Source organism: Mercenaria mercenaria, chromosome 3 (assembly GCF_021730395.1).
Source record: "Mercenaria mercenaria strain notata chromosome 3, MADL_Memer_1, whole genome shotgun sequence".
In the NCBI taxonomy this organism is placed as follows: domain Eukaryota; kingdom Metazoa; phylum Mollusca; class Bivalvia; order Venerida; family Veneridae; genus Mercenaria; species Mercenaria mercenaria.
In genome coordinates, this window is record NC_069363.1 from 21481022 (window position 1) to 21502071 (window position 21050).

General features: G+C 36.8%; 2 protein-coding genes across 3 annotated transcripts in view; one reads left to right on the top strand and one right to left on the bottom strand.

Moving 5' to 3' along the window:
- Positions 1 to 21050, bottom strand: part of LOC123525293 (THO complex subunit 1-like) — a 101425-nt gene that overhangs the window by 25185 nt on the left and 55190 nt on the right. The window lies entirely within an intron of this gene.
- LOC123525291 (uncharacterized) lies at positions 7290 to 13229 on the top strand. Its single transcript, XM_053537977.1, has 2 exons — positions 7290 to 7433; positions 10122 to 13229. The coding sequence occupies exon 2, from the start codon at positions 10125 to 10127 to the stop codon at positions 12234 to 12236; it is 2112 nt and encodes a 703-aa protein (XP_053393952.1). The 5' UTR covers positions 7290 to 7433; positions 10122 to 10124; the 3' UTR covers positions 12237 to 13229.

A 21050-nucleotide genomic window follows, 5' to 3' on the forward strand; every position in this document is an offset into this window, starting at 1 on the left:
AATGGTTAATAAGTTATGCTCCAGACACAAAATATGACAGAACAGATTTGATCTTAATGAGCTCAATTTGTCACCTTGATCTTTCACCTACAGACATGGTTCATGTGCTCTGCACATCATCTTATCGCCACCTACCAAGTTTGAATACTTTGCATGGTTATTAGTTATGCTCTGGACACAAAATATGATGGACAGTTTTGACCTTTTAGCTCAATTTGTGATCTTGATCTTTAACCTACAGAGACATTTCAAGTGCTCCGCACATTGTCTCATCATCATCTACCTATATGCAAAGTGCTTGAAGTCGTGGATTCGATCCCTGGCCGCGTCATACTAAAGACGTGAAAAATGGTATTAGCAGCTTCTCACTTGGCGCTCAGCATTAAGAAGATAGAGCTAGGACTGGTTAGCCCGGTGTCAGTATAATGTGACTGGATGGGATAGCATGTCACGTGTCTAAGGCGTGATATTCCAGTGAGGCAGCACTATAAAGTTGGGCATTGTGCTCACCGCTGCAAGTAGACACCGTTGAGTATATGACTGAAAAATTGTTGAAAAAGACATTAAACCAAAACACACACACCTATATGCCAAGTTTAGATCAATACCTTTAATGGTTATAAAGTTATGCTTCAGGCACAAATTATGACGGATGGACAGACGGATGGATGTTTCATCCTTTCAGGTTTATGGGGTATTTCTTTTCTTGTTTTCTTTTGTTAGCTTTATGGGCTACTAACCCCTAAACCCTTTATTCACATAATGAACCTATTGTTTTCTGTACCGTCAGATAGCTCCTAAACCTTGAATCGGATGGAGAGACAGACAGACAGACGCACTGCCATCACATAATATGGTTAAAAAGTCTTAATTCTTTTAAAAGTAAGAATTCTGAGAAGAGCTTTTAGAAATAGATAAAGCGAAGAACTAACTCCAGAAATATACTTTTTACTTCAAAACTAACATGTTTCGTCCATTGGACTTCATCAGAGTATAATAACAAAATAGTATGACGTCACAGGAAAGTACGACGTCAAAAGACGTTACCCATTTTGGCGTAATATTCACATATAGTATAGGATCAAAAATAGATACTTATTCCCTGCAAAAATTGCAAAGCAAAAATAATATTAATACAGGCAAGGAAAACTAACTTATATGCAAAAATACATTAGGAAGAATCTGTGTGAAAAAATGAAAGACTAAAATAATATTTTAGCATTCATGCCATGAGGCCAGGCTGTATTCAATGTATGAATCCAACGAGTCTCTTTCAAGAGCCTAAACCAGTCATTTTTTACCAAGTCGATAAGAGAAGAGCTTTTGACTGACAAGATTTTGATTGAACTTAATAACCTCCTAACGCAGCTATTATAATTATACCTCTCTTCAGCTAGATCTGTTAGGCCCCAAAAAATTAATGTTTAGTTTCTCAGGCCCAGCTGCCTACGATTTTGACCCGCCGCATCTAATTTTTTTATCAAAGTAAAATTGACGAAATTCACGAAAAGAGAAAATTCAACAAAAAATTAAGGACGAAAGAACGAAAATAAGTGAGTACGAATAAATCGTCAGGAACAGTATTTCTGTTCATCTTGGTTAATAGGCGTTTGGTGTTCTGTTTATTTTATGCATACATTATACATTGATGAATCGTGCCAAAAGGTTACAACATACTAAATAGCTGTTCTTTTTTATTATATATAAAATTGACATATTTTCATCAGGACCAATTTTAAATCTCTGTAACTTACATTTTCTTGAAGACTATTATCAGTGCGGAATAAAAATCAAATGAAAAGTGGGGGTCATGTTTGATGCAAGAACAATATTTTCAGTCTAACACACAAACTGCAAAATCAGCTAAAAAATGAAACCCCAAATTGGAGTGTAGCAAAGAAAATAAGGACAAGAGCTCGTAGAACACGAAATGCTCACCCCCCCAACCCCCCACTCCCACCCCTTGATTGCATTCAGTAATTGCACAAGGAACAGAAAATATTTGGTCATCGTATACAAAAGTTCTACTGTTCTGGGTAAATGTGACCTTGACCTTTGACCTATTGACCTTTAAATAATTAGAGGTCATCTGCTGGTCATGATTAACCTCCCTATTAAGTTTTATGATCCTAGGCCCAAGCATTCTTGAGTTATCATCCAGAAACTGCTTAACTGTTCTGGGTCACTGTGACCTCAACATCAATAGGGACATCTGCTAATCATGATCAACCTCCCAATCAAGTTTCATTATTCTAGGCCTAAGCATTCTCAAGTTATTGTCCGGAAACCATATAACTGTTCTGGGTCACTGTGACCTTAAACTTTGACCTACTGACCTTAAAATCAATAGGGGTCATCTGCTGGTCATGATCAACCTCCCCATTAATTTTCATGATCCTAGGCCCAAGTGTTCTTATGTTATCATTCAGAAACTGTTCAGGATCACTGTGACCTTGACCTCTGACCTACTGACCTTAAAATCAAAAGGGGTCATCTGCTGGTCATGTTCAACCTCCCCATTAATTTTCATGATACTAGGCCCAAGCGTTCTTGAGTTATCATCCGGAAACCGTTTACCTGTTCTGTGTCACTGTGACCTTGACCTTTGACCTATTGACCTCAAAATCAATAGGGGTCATCTGCTGGTCATGACCAACCTTCCTGTCAATCTTCATGATCCTAGGCTTAAGTACTCTTGTGTTACCATCCGGAAACCATTTAACTGGTCTAGGTCACTGTGACCTTGACCTTTGACCTACTGATCTCAAAATCAATAGGGGTTATCTGCTGGTTATGACCAATCTCCCTATCAACTTTCATGATCCTAGGCCCAAGTGTTCTTGAGTTATCATCCAGAAACGGATTGGTCTACATACCGACCGACCGACAAACAGACATACCGACATCTGCAAAACAATATACCCCTCCTTCTTTAAAGGGGGGCATAAAAATAGCACTACAGAGCAAAAAAAAAAACTGGACTATTTGTATCCGCCATTATGTGACTACCTTTTTTTGCGCCATTTTTCTACTTAGTGTCTGTATGCCAAAACGAAACTACAAAATTCAAGCTGATATCTTTTTTATGACTGAGAAAAAGTTTATAAAAGAAGTGCTTGATTAATATGCGTCAGTTTCAGTGTTCGGTTTTTACGCCCATTTTCAGCATTATTTCAATTATATCAGGTGGTCAGTTCACTTAACCATCACTCCTGGGAAAGACCAGTACTAGAACCCAAAGTCTGTAAGCAACTGCCTACTTTCTCACATAAAGAATGCTAGTTGGTAGCAGGGCTCGAACCTACGACCCTGTTTCAGTCAGAGGTTTCAGAGATTACAAGTCCAGGAGTGTATCCCCTACACCACGAACCCGGGCTTAATATGGGCTGCCGGACATTCGTTGAATCTGCCAACATTCCACCATAATTTTCCTATCAACACAAATTGAAAAACATCATCAAACATATTATATATAAACTTTCATGGTGCTTTCATACCAGATTCTTTTAATAGATAATTTGTTATAGCTCAGTTGTCACATAGTGACAATATGAGCTTTTGTGATCATGTTTTGTCTGTCTCTGGTGTCCATGCTTCAATAATTTCTTGTTTAATATGTATATAGTAATTTTTTCAGAATATATCGAGTGCCAAATGCAACCTTCAGAACAAGTATTGTGTCTTTTAGTGTGTTACAAATGGATGTACATCACTGGATTCCATATAAACGGGCAATGTCGTTAATTAAAAAGAATATAAAAATAAAAAATGAATCCGCACTGCCTCACTGAATTTTGCAAAAAGTGGCCTGAGAAACTAAACATTAACTTTTTTTGGCCTTATGACTCTTAGAGATTCAAACAGCCTTAGAAACTTGTGCCAGTCTACTATCAAATGTTATGGTCTGTAATATATGGTAGCTGATTTCTGCCATTTCGTGCCAGTGGGGCGAAAACATGAAAACACGACAAGTACCTAATTTGTCAAGTTTTCGTGTTGGCGAGGCGAAAACACGACAAATTTTATGCGATAACTCAATGTTTAAAGGGTGCCCACACGACAGATTTATCTGTCGAGTTTTCGTGTTGGTGGGTATAAATTTGTCATGTCGGCGCCCTTTATTTGTCGAGTTTTCGTGTCGGCGGGGCGAAAACACGACAACAGGAAAACTGGACAAATGAGGTGTCGGCAGGGCGAAAACACGACAAATGAGGTATCTGTCGTGTTTTCGCCCCGCTGACATGACAAATACATTATTTGTCGAGTTTTCATGTTGTCGTTTGCCCCGCCGACACGAAAACACGACAAATTCTTTTCAGAAATCTCTTATAAAATGTAGAGTAATACGAAGTGTATGTATAATTGACCTGGTTCCAGAAATATTTCACTGGGTGCGGGGAGCAGCAACAGTTGAAGGCAGCATTGGTGAGCCGAGTGGGGGTTAGGTAGGGAAAGGGTTAAACACTCATGTTAGGTGGGTCAGGGCGTATCTGCCTTTAAATGTTTGAAATATATGTATAAAATGGTGGCCTCTGCTGCATTTTTGAGCCCACATTTTGAGGTATGGGGGTTGGGTATTTCGTGTGAATAAGTTAATCTTCAATGAGGCTCACGCATATACGTAATTATTTTTCTGTTTGTACAGGCTCAAGTCCTGGGCAGGGGCCGATGGCCATGCCATCCCCCAACCCAAACTGAAACCTCAACCCCCAAAGTGACCTGTACTCGTCATAGTTGCACCCAAACAAACTATTTTGGCAAAGGAATATTTTTTAACCCAAAAATGCAACAGAGACAATCATTTCATTCCTATATTTCAAAAATGTCCGTGAGGATACCCTCTGACCCCCTAAATCGGAGGGCATGACCCCGTAACGTATCTCAAAATTTGGAAAAATATGCAGCAGTGACCACCATTTTATACCTATATTTAAAAAATGACAAGGGAAAGACCCTGTGACTCCATGGTCAGGAGGGGGTTAACCGTACCTCAAAATTTGCAGCAGGAGCCAACATTTTATATATGTATTTCAAACATTTAAAGGTAGACACGCCCTGACCAACCTACACAACTCGGCTCGCCGATGCCGCCTTCATTCTTTAACTGTTGCCGCTCCCCGCACCTCAATGAAATATTTCTGGAACCGGTTCAGTAATACATACACTTTGTATGCTTAAAACGATAACATGTATGCTTAAAACGATAACTGACATCTGACATATTATTGTACTGTTTTATAATCTCAAATCTCCTAATGCAGCTTTAAGGAATATAAATAAATTTCGAATTGGCGGTTCGTTCGAATAGAAAGAGAAATATTTCTAAAACCCTTTACCCCTGGCTTCAGAATAACTCTACATTTTATAAGAGATGTCTAAAAAGAATTTGTCGTGTTTTCGTGTTGTCATGTCGGCGGGGCGAAAACACAACAACACGAAAACTCGACAAATAACTAATTTGTCAATAACTAATTTGTCAAGTTTTCATGTTTTCGTGTCGGCAGGGCGAAAACACGACAACATGAAAACTCGACAAATAATGTATTTGTCGTGTTTTCGTGTCGGCGGGGCGAAAACACGACAACACGACAAATACCTAATTTGTCGAGTTTTCGCCCGCCGACACAAAAACTCGACAAATAAAGGGTGCCGACACGACAAATTTATACCCACCAACATTGAAACGATAAATCTGTCGTGTTGGCGCCCTTTAAACGTCGAGTTTTCTCGTAAAATTTGTCGTGTCTTCGTGTTGTCGTGTTTTCGCCCCGTCGACACGACAACACGAAATGGCAGAAATCAGCCACCATAGTAATAGGATATAGACAGTAACATTACATATTATCAGTTTATGTAAACATCACTATCTCGCCTTTGCATGATACAAAAAAAATCACTGACAATAGTTATGTACATTGTAGTTTTATGATAAAAGTAAATATAAAGATAAAATATTTAGAGACATAATATCATTGTATACATATATAAAGATTCACTTGATAACCAAAACAAGAGTATGTTTAAGGTCCACAGTCACTCACATGGCATGATGTTCTCACTAAATTTGTTGAACATCCATCATGCGTTATTGTAGAGATGGTTTCCTTTTTAAGTTTTGGTTAAGGAACCATTTGAATAAACTTTTAAAAAGGTCCTTGCAAAGATGTTTCTGAACAAGTATGATGAGCATAAATCAGTTGGTTCATGTGAAGCTGTTAAAAGTTTGTTTTTTCCCTATTTAGTTCTGGAAGCCCTTAAAAGCATTCAGTCCAACTATTTTATTAAAATTCGAAAAAAAAGGATCATGTAAGGATGCTGCAGATGGTGAACATCAATCAAGAGAAGAAGTCATTTGAAGGTTTTTTCTGTTTCAGCTCTTTCAGTCATAAGTGAAGTTAAGGAGAACTGTTTGAACATGCTTGAGAAAGGTCCACACACTGATGCTTCCAGTAAACTTTGTAAACTTCAATCAAGCAACTCATGAGAAGATGTTGTTAGACGTTAGACAGGGAATCAGTGACACAGTGGTTAGCAGGTTGGACTACAGCGCCAGCGGTCGGGTTTGATTCCCTCTGGTGGAAACACCAAGTCTGGTGAAAATCCATCAAGCAGTACATAGGAAAAAGCTGTTTAAAGGTTTTTTAATATCAGCTCTGGTGGCCTCTACAATGGGAAACATTTGAAAAAAAACTTCAAAGAGGTCCATACAAAACGTCTATGCAACAAAATCGGAGAAGATACATAAAACAGTTCATGAGAAAAATTTGTTAAATGTTTTTCTATTTTTGGCTCTGGTGGCCCCTATAGCAGAACTGTTTGAACAAAATTGAGAGAGGTCTATACACTACCAAGTTTGGTAAAAATCCATCAAGTGGTTCATGGGAAATAGGATTAAAGGCTTTTCTATTTTTAGTTCTCACAAACCCTTATTATAGTTATCAAGTGAAACAATATGAACAAATTTAAGAAAGAAATGCTTCTAACCAAGTCAGTGAACATCCATCAAAGTTGTTCTTAAGAAAGAATTTTATATTTTGGCAACGAAAGCAGTCTAAATGCATTCAAAGGGAACCATGTGAACAAACTTCACAAGGGAACCATGTGAACAAACTTCAGACTGGGTAACAAGAGGATGTTAGATACTAAGTTTCTTATCAGTAGTCTCTGAGGATATGTTTGAGTAAACTGTAAATAATAGATGAGGGACACTGGACCATATACATACACTTACAGCTTTTGGTTCAGGTAAGCTAAAATAATCAATAGATTTTTGCGACATGCATAAAAAGTAAAAATATTTAAACATTAAGAAAAAATGATAAAGAAAATTGAAAATAAAATGTGACAACTGAAAATAATAAAGCAGAAAATGAAAATAATAATGTTTAATATTTTGATATAGTTTAAGGATACATCAGGCTCATGCATATCAGGTAAGTCATTGCAATATGAAATCAATAATGTTTTGTTCGGGGATTTCATGGTTGTCCACTTCTGCTGGTGGGGGTGGGGAAAGGTGGTGGACATTTATCATTCAAACATTAAAATATACAAAAAATATTGAACATCAAATTTTCCAGTTTGTTTCATCAAGCTATAAGAGTTTTCGTTTGTTTGTTTTGGGTTTAGATCCACTTTATAACAGTATTTCAGTTATGTAATGGTGGACAGTTAACATCGCTAGGGTCCAGGATTCTGTACCAGAACTAACCTGTTCTTAGCAAAAAACTTCCAACTTCACCACATGAATCTGAGTTGAAAGATGAATGATACTTGACACTATGCCTTCTATCCAATCGTAGAGGAGAATATTCACCTTCCCTGGGATCAAACTCAAGACTCTAAATCTGCATTCTCCCTAATGAGCTGAGCAGGCTTACTAGAGTCAGTACCTTTTCAAATAATCAAATTCTGACTACTATAAACTCTTAGGTTACGGCAAACTCCTTGGGACCAGCAGTGGTTACAACTACTTCCTTAGGGACAGCAAAATATCTTTATCGGTCCCCTACCGGTGGAACACCAGAGGGGACTATAGGAATGCCCTCTGTCTATCCATCTGTCAGTTCGTCCATCCACAAATCTGGATCCTACCAAAGAAAACTTAACGAGAGTGACAGAATGTCATAATATATGCCCGTCATAGCAAATTTCTTTACACTAGCACTTGTATTTGCCTATGGATTTTTTTCTGGCCAATTATAAAACAAGAGGGCCAAGATGGCCCTAGGTCGCTCACCTGAGAAACACATCATAACAGAGTGAACATGTTTCCCCAGATGACCAATATTTGAACCTAGCCTAGATTTCAACAAGGCAATCATTCTGACTAAATTTTATGAATATCCAGTGTAAAATGCAGCCCCTTTGGCGTACACAAATTTTTTCTTTAATTTGATCAGGTTACCTAGTTTTTGGCCCTAGATGACCAATATTCAAACTCGACCTTGATTTCATCCAAACAAACATTCTGATCAAATTTCATGAAGATCCGGTGTAAAATGCTGCCACTATTGCATACACAAGTTTTTTCTTTGATTTGACCTAGTGACCTAGTTTTTGACCCAAGATGACCCATATTCAAACTTGACCTAGATTCATCAAGGCAATCATTCTGACCAAAATTCATGAAGATCAACTGAAAAATACAGCCTCTAATGCATACAAATGTTTTTCTTTGATTTGACCTAGTGACCTAGTTTTTGATTCCAGATGACCCATTTTCGAACTTGGCCTAGATTTCATCGAGGCAATCATTCTGACAAAATGTCATGAAGATCAGTTGAAAAATATAGCCAATATCGCATACATAATCTTTTTCTTTGATTTGACCTTGTGACCTAGTTTTTGATCCCAGATAACCCATATCCAATCTTCATCTGGATTTCATCAAGGCAATCATTCTGACTAAATTTCATGGATATCCAATGTAAAATGCAGCCCCTATTGCGTACACAAGGTTTTTCTTTAATTTGACCGGATGACCTAGTTTTTGAACAAAGATGACCCACATTAAAACTTGACCTAGATTTCATCCAGACAAACATTCTGATCAAATTTCATTAAGATTTGGTGTAAAATGCAGTCCCTATTGCATACACAAGCTTTTTCTTTGATATGACCTAGTGACCTAGTTTTTGACCCCAGATGACCCATTTTCAAATGTGGCCGAAATGTTCCCCATTATACGACCTGTGTTGCACATATGACCCATGATTATTGGTCAAAGGTCAATGTCACTATTGAAGGTCAAGTCAAATTGTTTTATAATCGGTAGGGGACTTCTGTATTGCTACTGCAATACTGGGTCACTTGTTATACCTGGGTTTTCTTATAAATGTACAGCTATAATTCTTTACAAACAGTCTTATACAACAAACAAATAGCAAACTGACACACTGTAGCTTGAATTTCATCACTTTGCTTTGTGTTTTTGTAAGAGTACAAATAGAATGTAGTTAATTTGATTGATATTCAATTGCATTGTTTATATTCTGTCCACTCTAATCTCATTTTTGTAGTTTTTGTTTTCTTCCTATTACAAGGTGCAGCCTATTTACATTTACTCATGGAGAGGCAGAAGATATTGCAGTTAACAGCTGTTTTGTTCTGTAAATAGTAATTTTTACATTGAAAATGCAGAAACCAAAATTACCTGTCATTAGCTCATCTGATTAAAAAAAAAAAGTGATGAGTTATTGTCATCACTTGATTGGCATTGGTGTTGCCTGGTTAAGTTTTATGATTAGGTCAGCTTTTCTCCTAAACTATCAAATCTATTGCTTTAAAAACTTGCAACACTTGTTCATCATCTATAACTGACTATGTACAGCAAGAAACATAACTCCATCATGCTTTTTGCAAGAATTATGGCCCCTTTTGGACTTAAAAAATACCATAAAAACACATGGGTAGGACAATATTTCTATTATACACAGACAAAAAAATCAGATGCTCTTGTTTTAATTATGTTATAATACTGAGCTTTCAAACATAATTATGTAATCTATGCTGGCAGACTTTTGAAAGTCCAATTTCTATAAAACCAATATAAAATGTTAACAATTGTTAAACTTTTTATTCTCAAGAGTCTTTCATTTTTAACTTTACATTTATTTCAGACCATGGACTCTCATTTCGAGTTTCAAGACATAGACAAGGTATCATCAATACCAACAACACATCTATCATATATTGTACAGCAATTACTGCCAGTACGTCTAATTGGCCATCAGAGATTTGAGATGTTTGACAAAAGATTTCAGCAACGTACAGACTTAGATGACGATGACTTCCAAGTATTGCCTGTCGGAAGTCTGGCTGAAGGACTGAATATGCCACCTGTGATCATTAAAAAGTCAGGAGAGGAAATTTATGGAGGTGACTTTACAGACATGGATTTAATGCTTGTCCAGGTAAAAGAGCAAGTAACATTTGAGCAAAGTAAGATGTATACTGAGGAATATTATGCTCTTGCTGAAACAGATGATATCCATATTGGATATGCCAGAATTAATTTTTCCAAAAATCCGAAAGTTCCTATGTACAAAGATGGCAAAATCCTTCAAATGCACATGCTATCAGAAGCTTTGAAAATAACTACAAATGAAAAGAAGATTGAGATTAATGGTCCAGCAATTACAACACTTACACCACCTGTTACAAAATCTAACTACAAAACTCATGACAAAGCACCATCAACTGATCAAGTCCTTGCCCTTCCATGTAAAGAATGGCCACCAATGGCTAGGAACTGGATAGCAAGATCACATGACAGGGGTTGGCTAGACAGCACTTTGATACATTCACTTACAGCAGATGGTTGCCACTTTGTCCCAGCTTGTCACAGATTAAGTACAACACCACATGAGGAATGGAGGATTTCTTTTGCTGCAACTGAACGACGAATTGCAAGGGAGGCAGTAACAGACCATCAAAGACAGGCTTATATTCTGATCAAACTGTTGTATCACCAGACACTCAAGGAAAAAGGGCTTGTTACTTCATATCATCTGAAAACAGTCTTCTTCCATGCTTGTGAAAGGATTCCTCAGATGGCCTGGGATGAGAATATTGGGGCCTGCATCTTTTACTTCCTTGATATTTTAATAGACTGTATCAAAAAGAAAACCATCCCAAATTTCTTCATTCCTGAGAACAACCTTATTGACTATCTAACAGATGAGGAAATACAGATTTTGAAAACAACCTTGGAAAAGTTAAGAAGAGATCTAATATTGCCTTTACTTGATTTTACTGATGAAAAACTCATTAGTTTGGCAAGTGTTCAACATCCATTTAGATCCTTGATAGAACCTGTTCTATCAGACATGAACATGTACCTGAAACACAAAGACCAAAAATGCACAGTATTAAATGCATTCATTCCAACCAGTTTTAACATTCTGCTTAAACAACTGGAAGAAGGGAAACCAGAAGAAAGTGTACATGTGGCTACTGAATTACACTCCTTGCTTGTGAAACACAACATGACAGAAGAAACACTGCCAGAGTTTTTTACTTGGAATATTGCTCACCATATGACAGACGGACGACTGTCTATCAGCTTCTTAGAGCAAGCTATTTCCATGCATGAAGGAGATGAAGACTTCAACTGTTGTAGAGACCACCTTCCCTGTATGTATCATGTAGCAGCATATCGGTTCCCACCCAAATCCCACGAGCACAAGGTATACTGCGATAAAGCTGAACAAGCTTTCTTATCCCAGTTTGCCCATCAAGGCGTCTCTGGAGCTTACTGTGATTACTCATTGCTTCTGATCAAGCAAAACAGGTTTAACGAAGCTTTAACCTGGCTCAACAAAGTTATTGAAGAGGATAATGCTAACCTGGGAAACATATATGATGCAGATGAAATTATGACAGTAGATGAAGTGATTCAGAATGAAATTGTGGAACACAATAACTTCTCTGCTCCATCAACTTCTCTTGCTTATTATCTGAAAGTATTTTGTCTAAAAAGATGTAGTGAAGGTCAAAACAACACCATGGATAGTTTACTACAGAACTTCAAACATCATGCCGATGTGGAGAAGCTCCCTCGTACGTATGCGTTGCTAGGATACAGTTACATGGATTGTGGAGACTGGCGGGCAGCATCAGATGCATTATCACTCGCTATAAAAGCAGACACACAGGGAGAGTATACCAGAGCATGTAAAATGAAAAGATACTGTGATGAAAGGATCAGTCAACAAGAAAAATCTCAGATTTAAAAAAGACAGATCAGACTGTTTAATACTAAACCTGACAAATAGTTGACATTGCCAGATAAACCAACAAATTTCAAAACAACTAATGCTGTAACTCTATATTTAATCCCCGCCACAAGTGGTGGGGGGTTATAGGAATGGTCTCTGTCCGTCCTTCCGTAACATATTGTGTCTGCTCTGTATCTCCTAAACCCCTTTAAGGATTTTCATGAAACTTGGGTCAAATTATCACCTCATCAAGACGATGTGCAGAACCCATGAGTCAGCCATGTCGGTTCAAGGTCAAGGTCACAACTCGAGATCAAAGGTTTGAGCCTTACATTTCGTGTCCGCTCTGTATCTCCTAAACCCCTTGAAGGATAATCATGAAACTTGAATCAAATGATCACCTCATCAAGACGATATGCAGAACCCATGAGTCAGCCATGTCGGCTCAAGGTCAAGGTCACAACTCAAGGTCAAAGGTTTGAGGCTACCATTTTGTGTCCGCTCAGTATCTCTTAAACCTCTTGAAGGATAATTATGAAACTTAGATTAAATGATCACCTCATCAAGACGATGTGCAGAACTCATGAGCCAGCCATGTCGGCTCAAGGTCAAGGTCACAACTTAGAGTCAAAGGTTTGAGCCTTCCATTTTGTGTTCATTCTGTATCTCCTAAACCTCTTGAAGGATTTACATTAAACTTGGGTCAAATGATCACCTCATCAAGAACTCATGAGTCAGCCATGTCAACTCAAGGTCAAGGTCACAACTCAAGGTCCAAGGTTTGAGCTCTGTATCTCCTAAACCCCTTTTGGATTTTCATGAAACTTAGGTCAAATTATCACCTCATCAAGACAATGTGCAGAACCCATGAGTCAGCCATGTCAGTTCAAGCTCAAGGTAAAAGGTTTGAGCCTTTCATTTTGTGTCCGCTCTGTATCTCCTAAACCCCTTGAAGAATAATCATGAAACTTGAATCAAATGATCACCTCATCAAGACGATGTGCAGAACCCATGCTCAAGGTCAAGGTCAAAGGTTTGAGGCTACCATTTCGTGTCCGCTCAGTATCTCTTAAACCTCTTGAAGGATAATTATGAAACTTGGATTAAATGATCACCTCATCAAGACGATGTGCAGAACTCATGAGTTAGCCATGTCGGCTCAAGGTCAAGGTCACAACTTAGAGTCAAAGGTTTGAGCCTTCCATTTTGTGTTCATTCTGTATCTCCTAAACCCCTTGAAGGATTTACATTAAACTTGGGTCAAATGATCACCTCATCAAGAACTCATGAGTCAGCCATGTCAACTCAAGGTCAAGGTCACAACTCAAGGTCCAAGGTTTGAGCTCTGTATTTCCTTAACCCCTTTTAGGATTTTCATGAAACTTGGGTCAAATTATCACCTCATCAAGATGATGTGCAGAACCCATGAGTCAGCCATGTCGGTTCAATGTCAAGGTCACAACTCAAGGTAAAAGGTTTGAGCCTTTCATTTCGTGTCCGCTCTGTATCTCCTAAACCCCTTGAAGGATAATCATGAAACTTGAATCAAATGATCACCTCATCAAGACGATGTGCAGAACCCATGAGTCAGCCATGTCGACTCAAGGTCAAGGTCACAACTCAAGGTCAAAGGTTTGAGGCTACCATTTCGTGTCCGCTTAGTATCTCTTAAATCTCTTGAAGGATAATTATGAAACTTGGACTAAATGATCACCTCATCAAAACAATGTGCAGAACTCATGAGTCAGCCATGTCGGCTCAAGGTCAAGGTCACAACTTAGAGTCAAAAGTTTGAGCCTTCCATTTTGTGTTCATTCTGTATCTCCTAAACCACTTGAAGGATTTACATTAAACTTGGGTCAAATGATCACCTCATCAAGAACTCATGAGTCAGCCAAGTCAACTCAAGGTCAAGGTCACAAGTCAAGGTCAAAGGTTTGAGCTCTGTATCTCCTAAACCCCTTTTAGGATTTTCATGAAACTTGGGTCAAATGATCACCTCATCTAGACGATGTGCATAATTTATGGGCCAGCCATGTCAGTTCAAGGTCAAGGTCACAGCTCAAGGTCAAAGTTTTACCCTTTCACTATCCATACCAGTGGCGGGGGATTTAGCTGTCTTTCAGGCTGCCTTGTAACTATAATAAGAATCCACCTAAAAGATCAATGTGGGGAAATCACCACTTACTTGTGCAGAACAAATGAGTTAACATACAAATAACATTGAGTAGAATAAACTGTTTCACAAGTGAAAGTACTGTAAAACACCTTTTATTTGCGAGAATTTAATTTTCGCTAATATTCGCGAGGTTAAGTACTCGCGAATTCAAAGTGACCGCGAAAAATAGCTTTACCTGTTCGTGTTTATCCGAAATTCGCTGATGTTCGAAATAGTTCGCACTTACGAAATTCAGTTATTGCGAGTTTGCGTGATTCCACCATGGTTCGACAAGTACGGTTAAATGACTATATTATATACAAAATATACATGTATACAGCAAAGTATAATCTTTATTATTTAATAGTAAACATTTATCCAATTCATGATGTATCGATCAGCACAAGGGAAGAAACTAACGGTGTTACTGTACATGACCGCTCAAACAAAGTTATCTTCCATTACAATACTATAGTACATGTACTAAGTACTAGTAATTCTAAATTAAGCTGTGCATTGAATTCCAGCCTGAATCCAGCCACGCTGTACCATATCAGTGTCATTCTCAATTTTCTGCATGGTTTTAACAAGCCATTTAGCGTGCAGTGGTTTCACAGTGGACAAGCGCAAATCAAGATTTACAGAGTTAATGTTACTATCCTTTAATTGGACGGCGATTTTGTTAGCATAAAACTCCTCAAAACACGCTTTCATGTACAACTTGAAATTGGCATACATACAAGCAATTATTTTTCACGCCTAACGAAAACAGTTTCCCTTTTCAAAAGACGAAGATAATTATTATACAAAATGTACCATTGTTTACCAATTTTACAATGGTTTACACTTTTTTCAAAACTGAAAGAAACTGCGAAAAGTTTGCAATGATTGGGTGCATAATAAATGTTCAAAGATCAAGCGTTCATTGTAAATATGGAGTCCCAGTCGAGCCATGATATTTTTTAGTTTAAACTTATTTATTTTACCTGTTTTGAACCTTTTTCTTCCATCGTCCATAAGCTCACCGGTAAATTACATTGCGATTATAGCCGGTTTCAAACTTAATCTGATATTTCTAACACTTGTAAATGTTACGGATATTAAAGCTACGTAATAACAAAAGAAAGGAACAATTTATTGACGACTAAACAACAGTGAGCACATATCAGATATTAGAGGCATTAATCTGCTATCAATAAAGAGCATAACACACACTAGCGGTTCCGGCGAATAAACTTTTAACAGTGACGTCATACAGGTAACATAATTGCAGAAAGTAACCGAATGCAGTTGTACTTCCGGTTTTCTTCCGGATTCACATTCGCGAATTTAAAATTACGATTTTAACATCGCGAATTTAAGATTTCGCGAAATAATAAAATGCCAAAAATCGGGACAAATTCACGAAATAAAGATCTCGCAAATTTAAAGTGTTTTACAGTAGTAAAAAATTAGCATTAAATGAACATCAAACAAACAAAACTCAACCAATTGTAATATAATGTAAATATGTCAAATATGTTTGTTCCTGTTATAATATAATGTTTGCATGTCAGCTATGTTTGTAAATGTGATATTTTATAGTGTGTTAATCTTTTTCACATACATTGTGCATTTGTATACTTTTGTATTGGCTATAAATGTGCATATGCTATTTAATGCCAAATAAAATGTCTGTTCTGTTCTGTTCTGTTCTGTTTACTGCTTTTGAAATATGATGTAAACATGCCAGATATGTTTGTTCCTGTGATAATATTATGTTTACATGGCTATGGTTGCTGATTTCTGCAATATTGTGTTGGTGTGGCGAAAACTTGGTTGAGTTTTCATTTTGGCATCTTCTATTAGATATGCACACAACGATTACAAGACGTTCAAAGAGATCTGGACTGACGATAGTCAATATAGCACACTGTAAGCGCTTACTTTTGCAAAGTCACTGGAAATGACTCGAGTATACTTTGAAAATGATAAAAATATCTCCTGTTACAGTTTTTCTTCTTCCAGAAAAAGAGCTGAGATTCTGTAGCTCTGCACGCTGTTCATAATATATCAACCGCCGTACAGATTTGAGAACACAATTTTCAAAATGCGAACATTTTACATATCTATCCACATGATCGGGACTTTTTATTTATTTTTTCTTTTAATATAACATGTTTACAAAACATGTAAATTATGTCTGACGGGTTAGTATGACTATATGATAATGCAAAAGGACTGTTTGATGAAGCAGCAGAACTACTTTTTTGTACTAATATATTAGGCACTGACTGTTTTTTTGAAGTTTGCTTTTAGGTTAGGTTAGCACTGAGGCGGATACTCCCTCACAAAATCTCGTACGATTCTGGTGTAACTTTCCCTTTGAAATTGCCTGTGAACTGTTACAAATACTGTGTAAGACAGATGTTTAATTATTTCTTAAGTATGAAATATAATAGGGTTATTATAACAGTAGCTTGATCTGGGATGCAGTATTCGGCTCGAGTGGATTTTGTCAGATCGGATCTCAAGAGGCGCGAAAGCGCCGAGTGTGATCCGACCTTGCAAAATCCACGAGAGCCGAATACAAAGTCCCAGATCTAGCTACTGTTATAATGACCCTTTAATTACATACCTTTACCATTTTGATTCTTGTTTTGTTCTTGAACGAAATCTTCAGTGTTTATCGATATCAAATGGAACTTAGTGAAGTTTTTATGTGCGCTATTTATAGAAATGTGTCAGATCATGCATATTAATGAAAACAGTCCGGCAGCATACAATACGGAAGGTACAATACGGAGTTTAAAAGGTACGATACGGAATTTTTGTCTGTCTGTTCATATTTAATTGTGAAATACAAGCCGATTTTTTACAGAATTTATATAGGTATATAATAAACAGATTTATTTCTCTCTAAACTTAATATTCAGGAAATAAATCTTACGCATTTAAAAAAAAATTGTTTCATTTTTCAAGCACAGTATTGAACTTATGTCAATAATCTTAAATATATTCATGTTGTATTCCAAAACTTATGAACTAAAAGTTGACCAGGTCTAAACCAAAATATTGTATGTTTCTCCCCTAACTTTCTACCCTTATGAAATTGACCCTACCAAAAACATCTTTATGCAAATTTAACAATAATTTATTTTTTCAGGCCATCAGAAAATGTTATATTAAACTTAGACAAAACATGTATTATAAAGATGTTCATGACTGAAAATTATAAATTATACATGGGAAAGACAGATTTCAGACCACATATCACATTGTTTACTGGAACTGTTCAACAAAATAAATCACTTTTTTTTCTTCCTGCCTATCCAGCCTTTAATGACATGGGAGGCGGGAGAAAGATATTTCAAGTCTGGCCCAATAGATACTTTCTTATTATTAAAGTTACTTTCTGTTTTTCTTCATGTTTTCGTGTCATGAGGGCAAAAATTGAAGCACTTGACAAATAAGTTAGTTTTTGTGTTTTCGTATTCCCAGGGCAAAGTCATGACAGCACGACAAATAAAAGGCACATATTTATACCTGCCAACAAGACAGATAAATTGGTTGTGTCAGCACCCACTAAACTTTGCTTTTTGCCCTGCAAACACGAAAACATAAAGACATAAAAAGTCGACAAATAAAGTGTTTGTCCAGTTTTAGCATTGGCGCATTTTAGCATCACTAAAACGCTGACACAATGGCAGAAATCAGCCACCATACATGCCAGATAAGTTTACTCCTGCTACAATGTGATGTTAACATGCCAGGTATGTTTGTTCTTGATATTATAGGAAGTTAATATGTCAAATCGGCTTGTTCTTGATATAATATGATGTTCACATATCAAACACCTTTGTTTTGTTAACATGCCATGTATGTTTATCCCTGAAAAAATTTGATTTTTACATGCCAGATAATTAGGTTTGATCCTTTTACAGTATAATGTTAACATGCCAGGTAGTATGTTCCAGTAACATTATGATGTTAGCATATGTTTGTTCCTGTTAAAATACAATGTTTACATGCCAGATGTTTGTTCCAGTTACAGTATGTTTACATGCCAGATATATTTGTTCCTGTTACAGTATGTTTACATGCCAGATATGTTTGTTCCTGTTACAGTATGTTTACATGCCAGATATATTTGTTCCTGTTACAGTATGTTTACATGCCAGATATGTTTGTTCCTGTTACAGTATGTTTACATGCCAGATATATTTGTTCTGTACAGTATGTTTACATGCCAGATATGTTGTTCTGTACAGTTGTTACATGCCAGATATATTTGTTCTGTTACAGTATGTTTACATCAATATGGTTGTTCCTGTTAAATGATACTAACATGTCAGATATGTTTGTTCCTGTTACAGTATGTTTACATGCCAGATATGGTTGTTCCTGTTAAATGATACTAACATGTCAGGTATGTTTGTTTCAATTACAATATGTAAACATGCCAGATATGTTTGTACCTTTTACAATATGATGTTAACATGACAGATATGTTTGTACCTTTTAAAATATGATGTAAACATGCCAGATATGTTTGTAACTTTTACAATATGATGTTAACATGACAGATGTGTTTGTTCCTGTTTAATAGGGTTAACATGCTAGTTTTGTCTGTGTCTGTTATAATATGATGTTAGCATGCTAAATATGTTTGTTCCTGTTAAATGATGTAACCATCCCAAGAATGTTTTTTTTCCTATTACAATATGATGTTAACATGTCAGGTACGTTTGTTCCTGTTTAATAGGATTAACATGCCAGATTTGTCTATGTCTATTATAATATTATCTTAATATGCTAGATATGTTTGTTCCAGTTAAATGATGTTTGTTGCTGTTAAATGATGTTAACATGCCAATTATGTTTACTCTTTTACAGTCAGATATGTTTGTTCCTGTTTAATGGGGTTAACACGCCAGATTTAACATGCCAGATTTAACATGCCAGATTTGTCTGTGTCTATTATAATATGATGTTAACATGCTAGATATGTTTGTTCCTGTTAAATGGTGTTAACATGTCAGATATGTTTGTTCCTGTTAAATGATGTTAACATGCTAATTATGTTTACTCTGTTACAATATAATGTTAACATGCCAGATATGTTTGTTCCTGTTAAAATCTGATGTTAACATTCCAGATATGTTTGTTCTATTACATACATTAACCTGGAAATGGAGCAATGAGTTATCACAAGTCAAGGCTTGTGAACAACAGAAACAAAAGTTATTAGAGATCTTAGTACTGGAGGCTATTAATGACTGTCAACAACCCTTGAAAAAAATTGATGAAATAGATTCACCAATATTTAGTTTGGAAATTGTATGATACTGGACTGTGAAATAGAGAAAAGTGGAAACTTCACAGGTCGCTCAACACGACAAAAACGAAAATGTTGCAGGCTCAGTTTGATTGAGCCTGTTCATGGACTGTAGTGGAAATGCATGCTACCGTCCACGCCCTTTAGCCCCGGGTTGAGCAGAACTCAACATTTACACATGCTAAAAGTACAAAAAGCAATTTAGAGACATCCGCAGATGTATTCAAACGGCAGTGAACATGGAACCTTCAATGATACACGTGTTGAGGCGTGTAAATCTGCACCATGTGTAGATTGAAATGACTGAAATATCATCTTATCTATATCAAAAATGTGGCTACAAGATCCTTACAAAATAAGTATAAATTCAATATTATGATAGTATTCTGCTAAAACCCAGACTAAGTACAAGGCTGTCCATTCAAGACAAGCCATAATGATAACAAGTGCTGTTTGTAAAACTACTAGAGTCAAGTTACCTATGCTCAGCCAGTCCAGTGCTCGGCCACATAATATAGTTTATTGTTATCAAAAATGTAACTTGTAAACCTTGCTTTCAGTGTTTGTTTACTTTTTGGTTTATGGATGCCAATTCAAAATGGGGTCGAATCTGTGTGTCGGCCAGGCACTTGCTTTTCTGTTGCGGACGAAAACGATCAATCATGACAGCTGTCATTTTGCATTCTTAAAGTTTTGATAATTGCACTCTATGATGAACAAGAGCTGTCAGTAGACAGCGCGCTCGACTATTCTCATTGCTTGATAGTATAATATAAGCTATGAGTAAAACTTTAACATTACAATAAGCATATTCCAAGTCGAAAAGGGGCCATAATTCAGTCAAAATGCTTGATAGGGTCGCCTCCTCCTTTTTACAGACTGGGGTCATGATGGTAAACAAGTATGCAAAATATGAAAGCAATATCTCAATGGACTTTGAAAATATTTGGGATGGTACACAAACTTTAACATTTATTCTAAGTCGAAAAGGGGCCATAATTCAGTCAAAATGCTTGATAGAGTTGCCTCCTCCTTTTTACAGCCTGGGGCGATGATGGTAAACAAGTATGCAAAATATGAAAGCAATATCTCAATGGACTTTGAAAATACTTGGGGCGGTACGCAAACTTAACATTTGTGTGACGCTCACTCTAACGCTCATGTTCACGCCGACGAGGGGGCGAGTAGGATAGCTCCCCTATTCTTCGAATAGACAAGCTAAAAATGTTCAACTGTGTAATTTTTACATAAATATTTGCACAAATGTATACTCTATTGATTTATATACAAAGTTATATGTTTTTACTTTTACTGCAAAACTTGCCTTCTATCGTCGGCACCATCGGTGTTGCCA

Bases quoted from the DNA above. Each gene is read 5' to 3' on its own strand.
- LOC123525291 (XM_053537977.1), top strand. From the start codon at position 10,125: ATGGACTCTCATTTCGAGTTTCAAGACATAGACAAGGTATCATCAATA.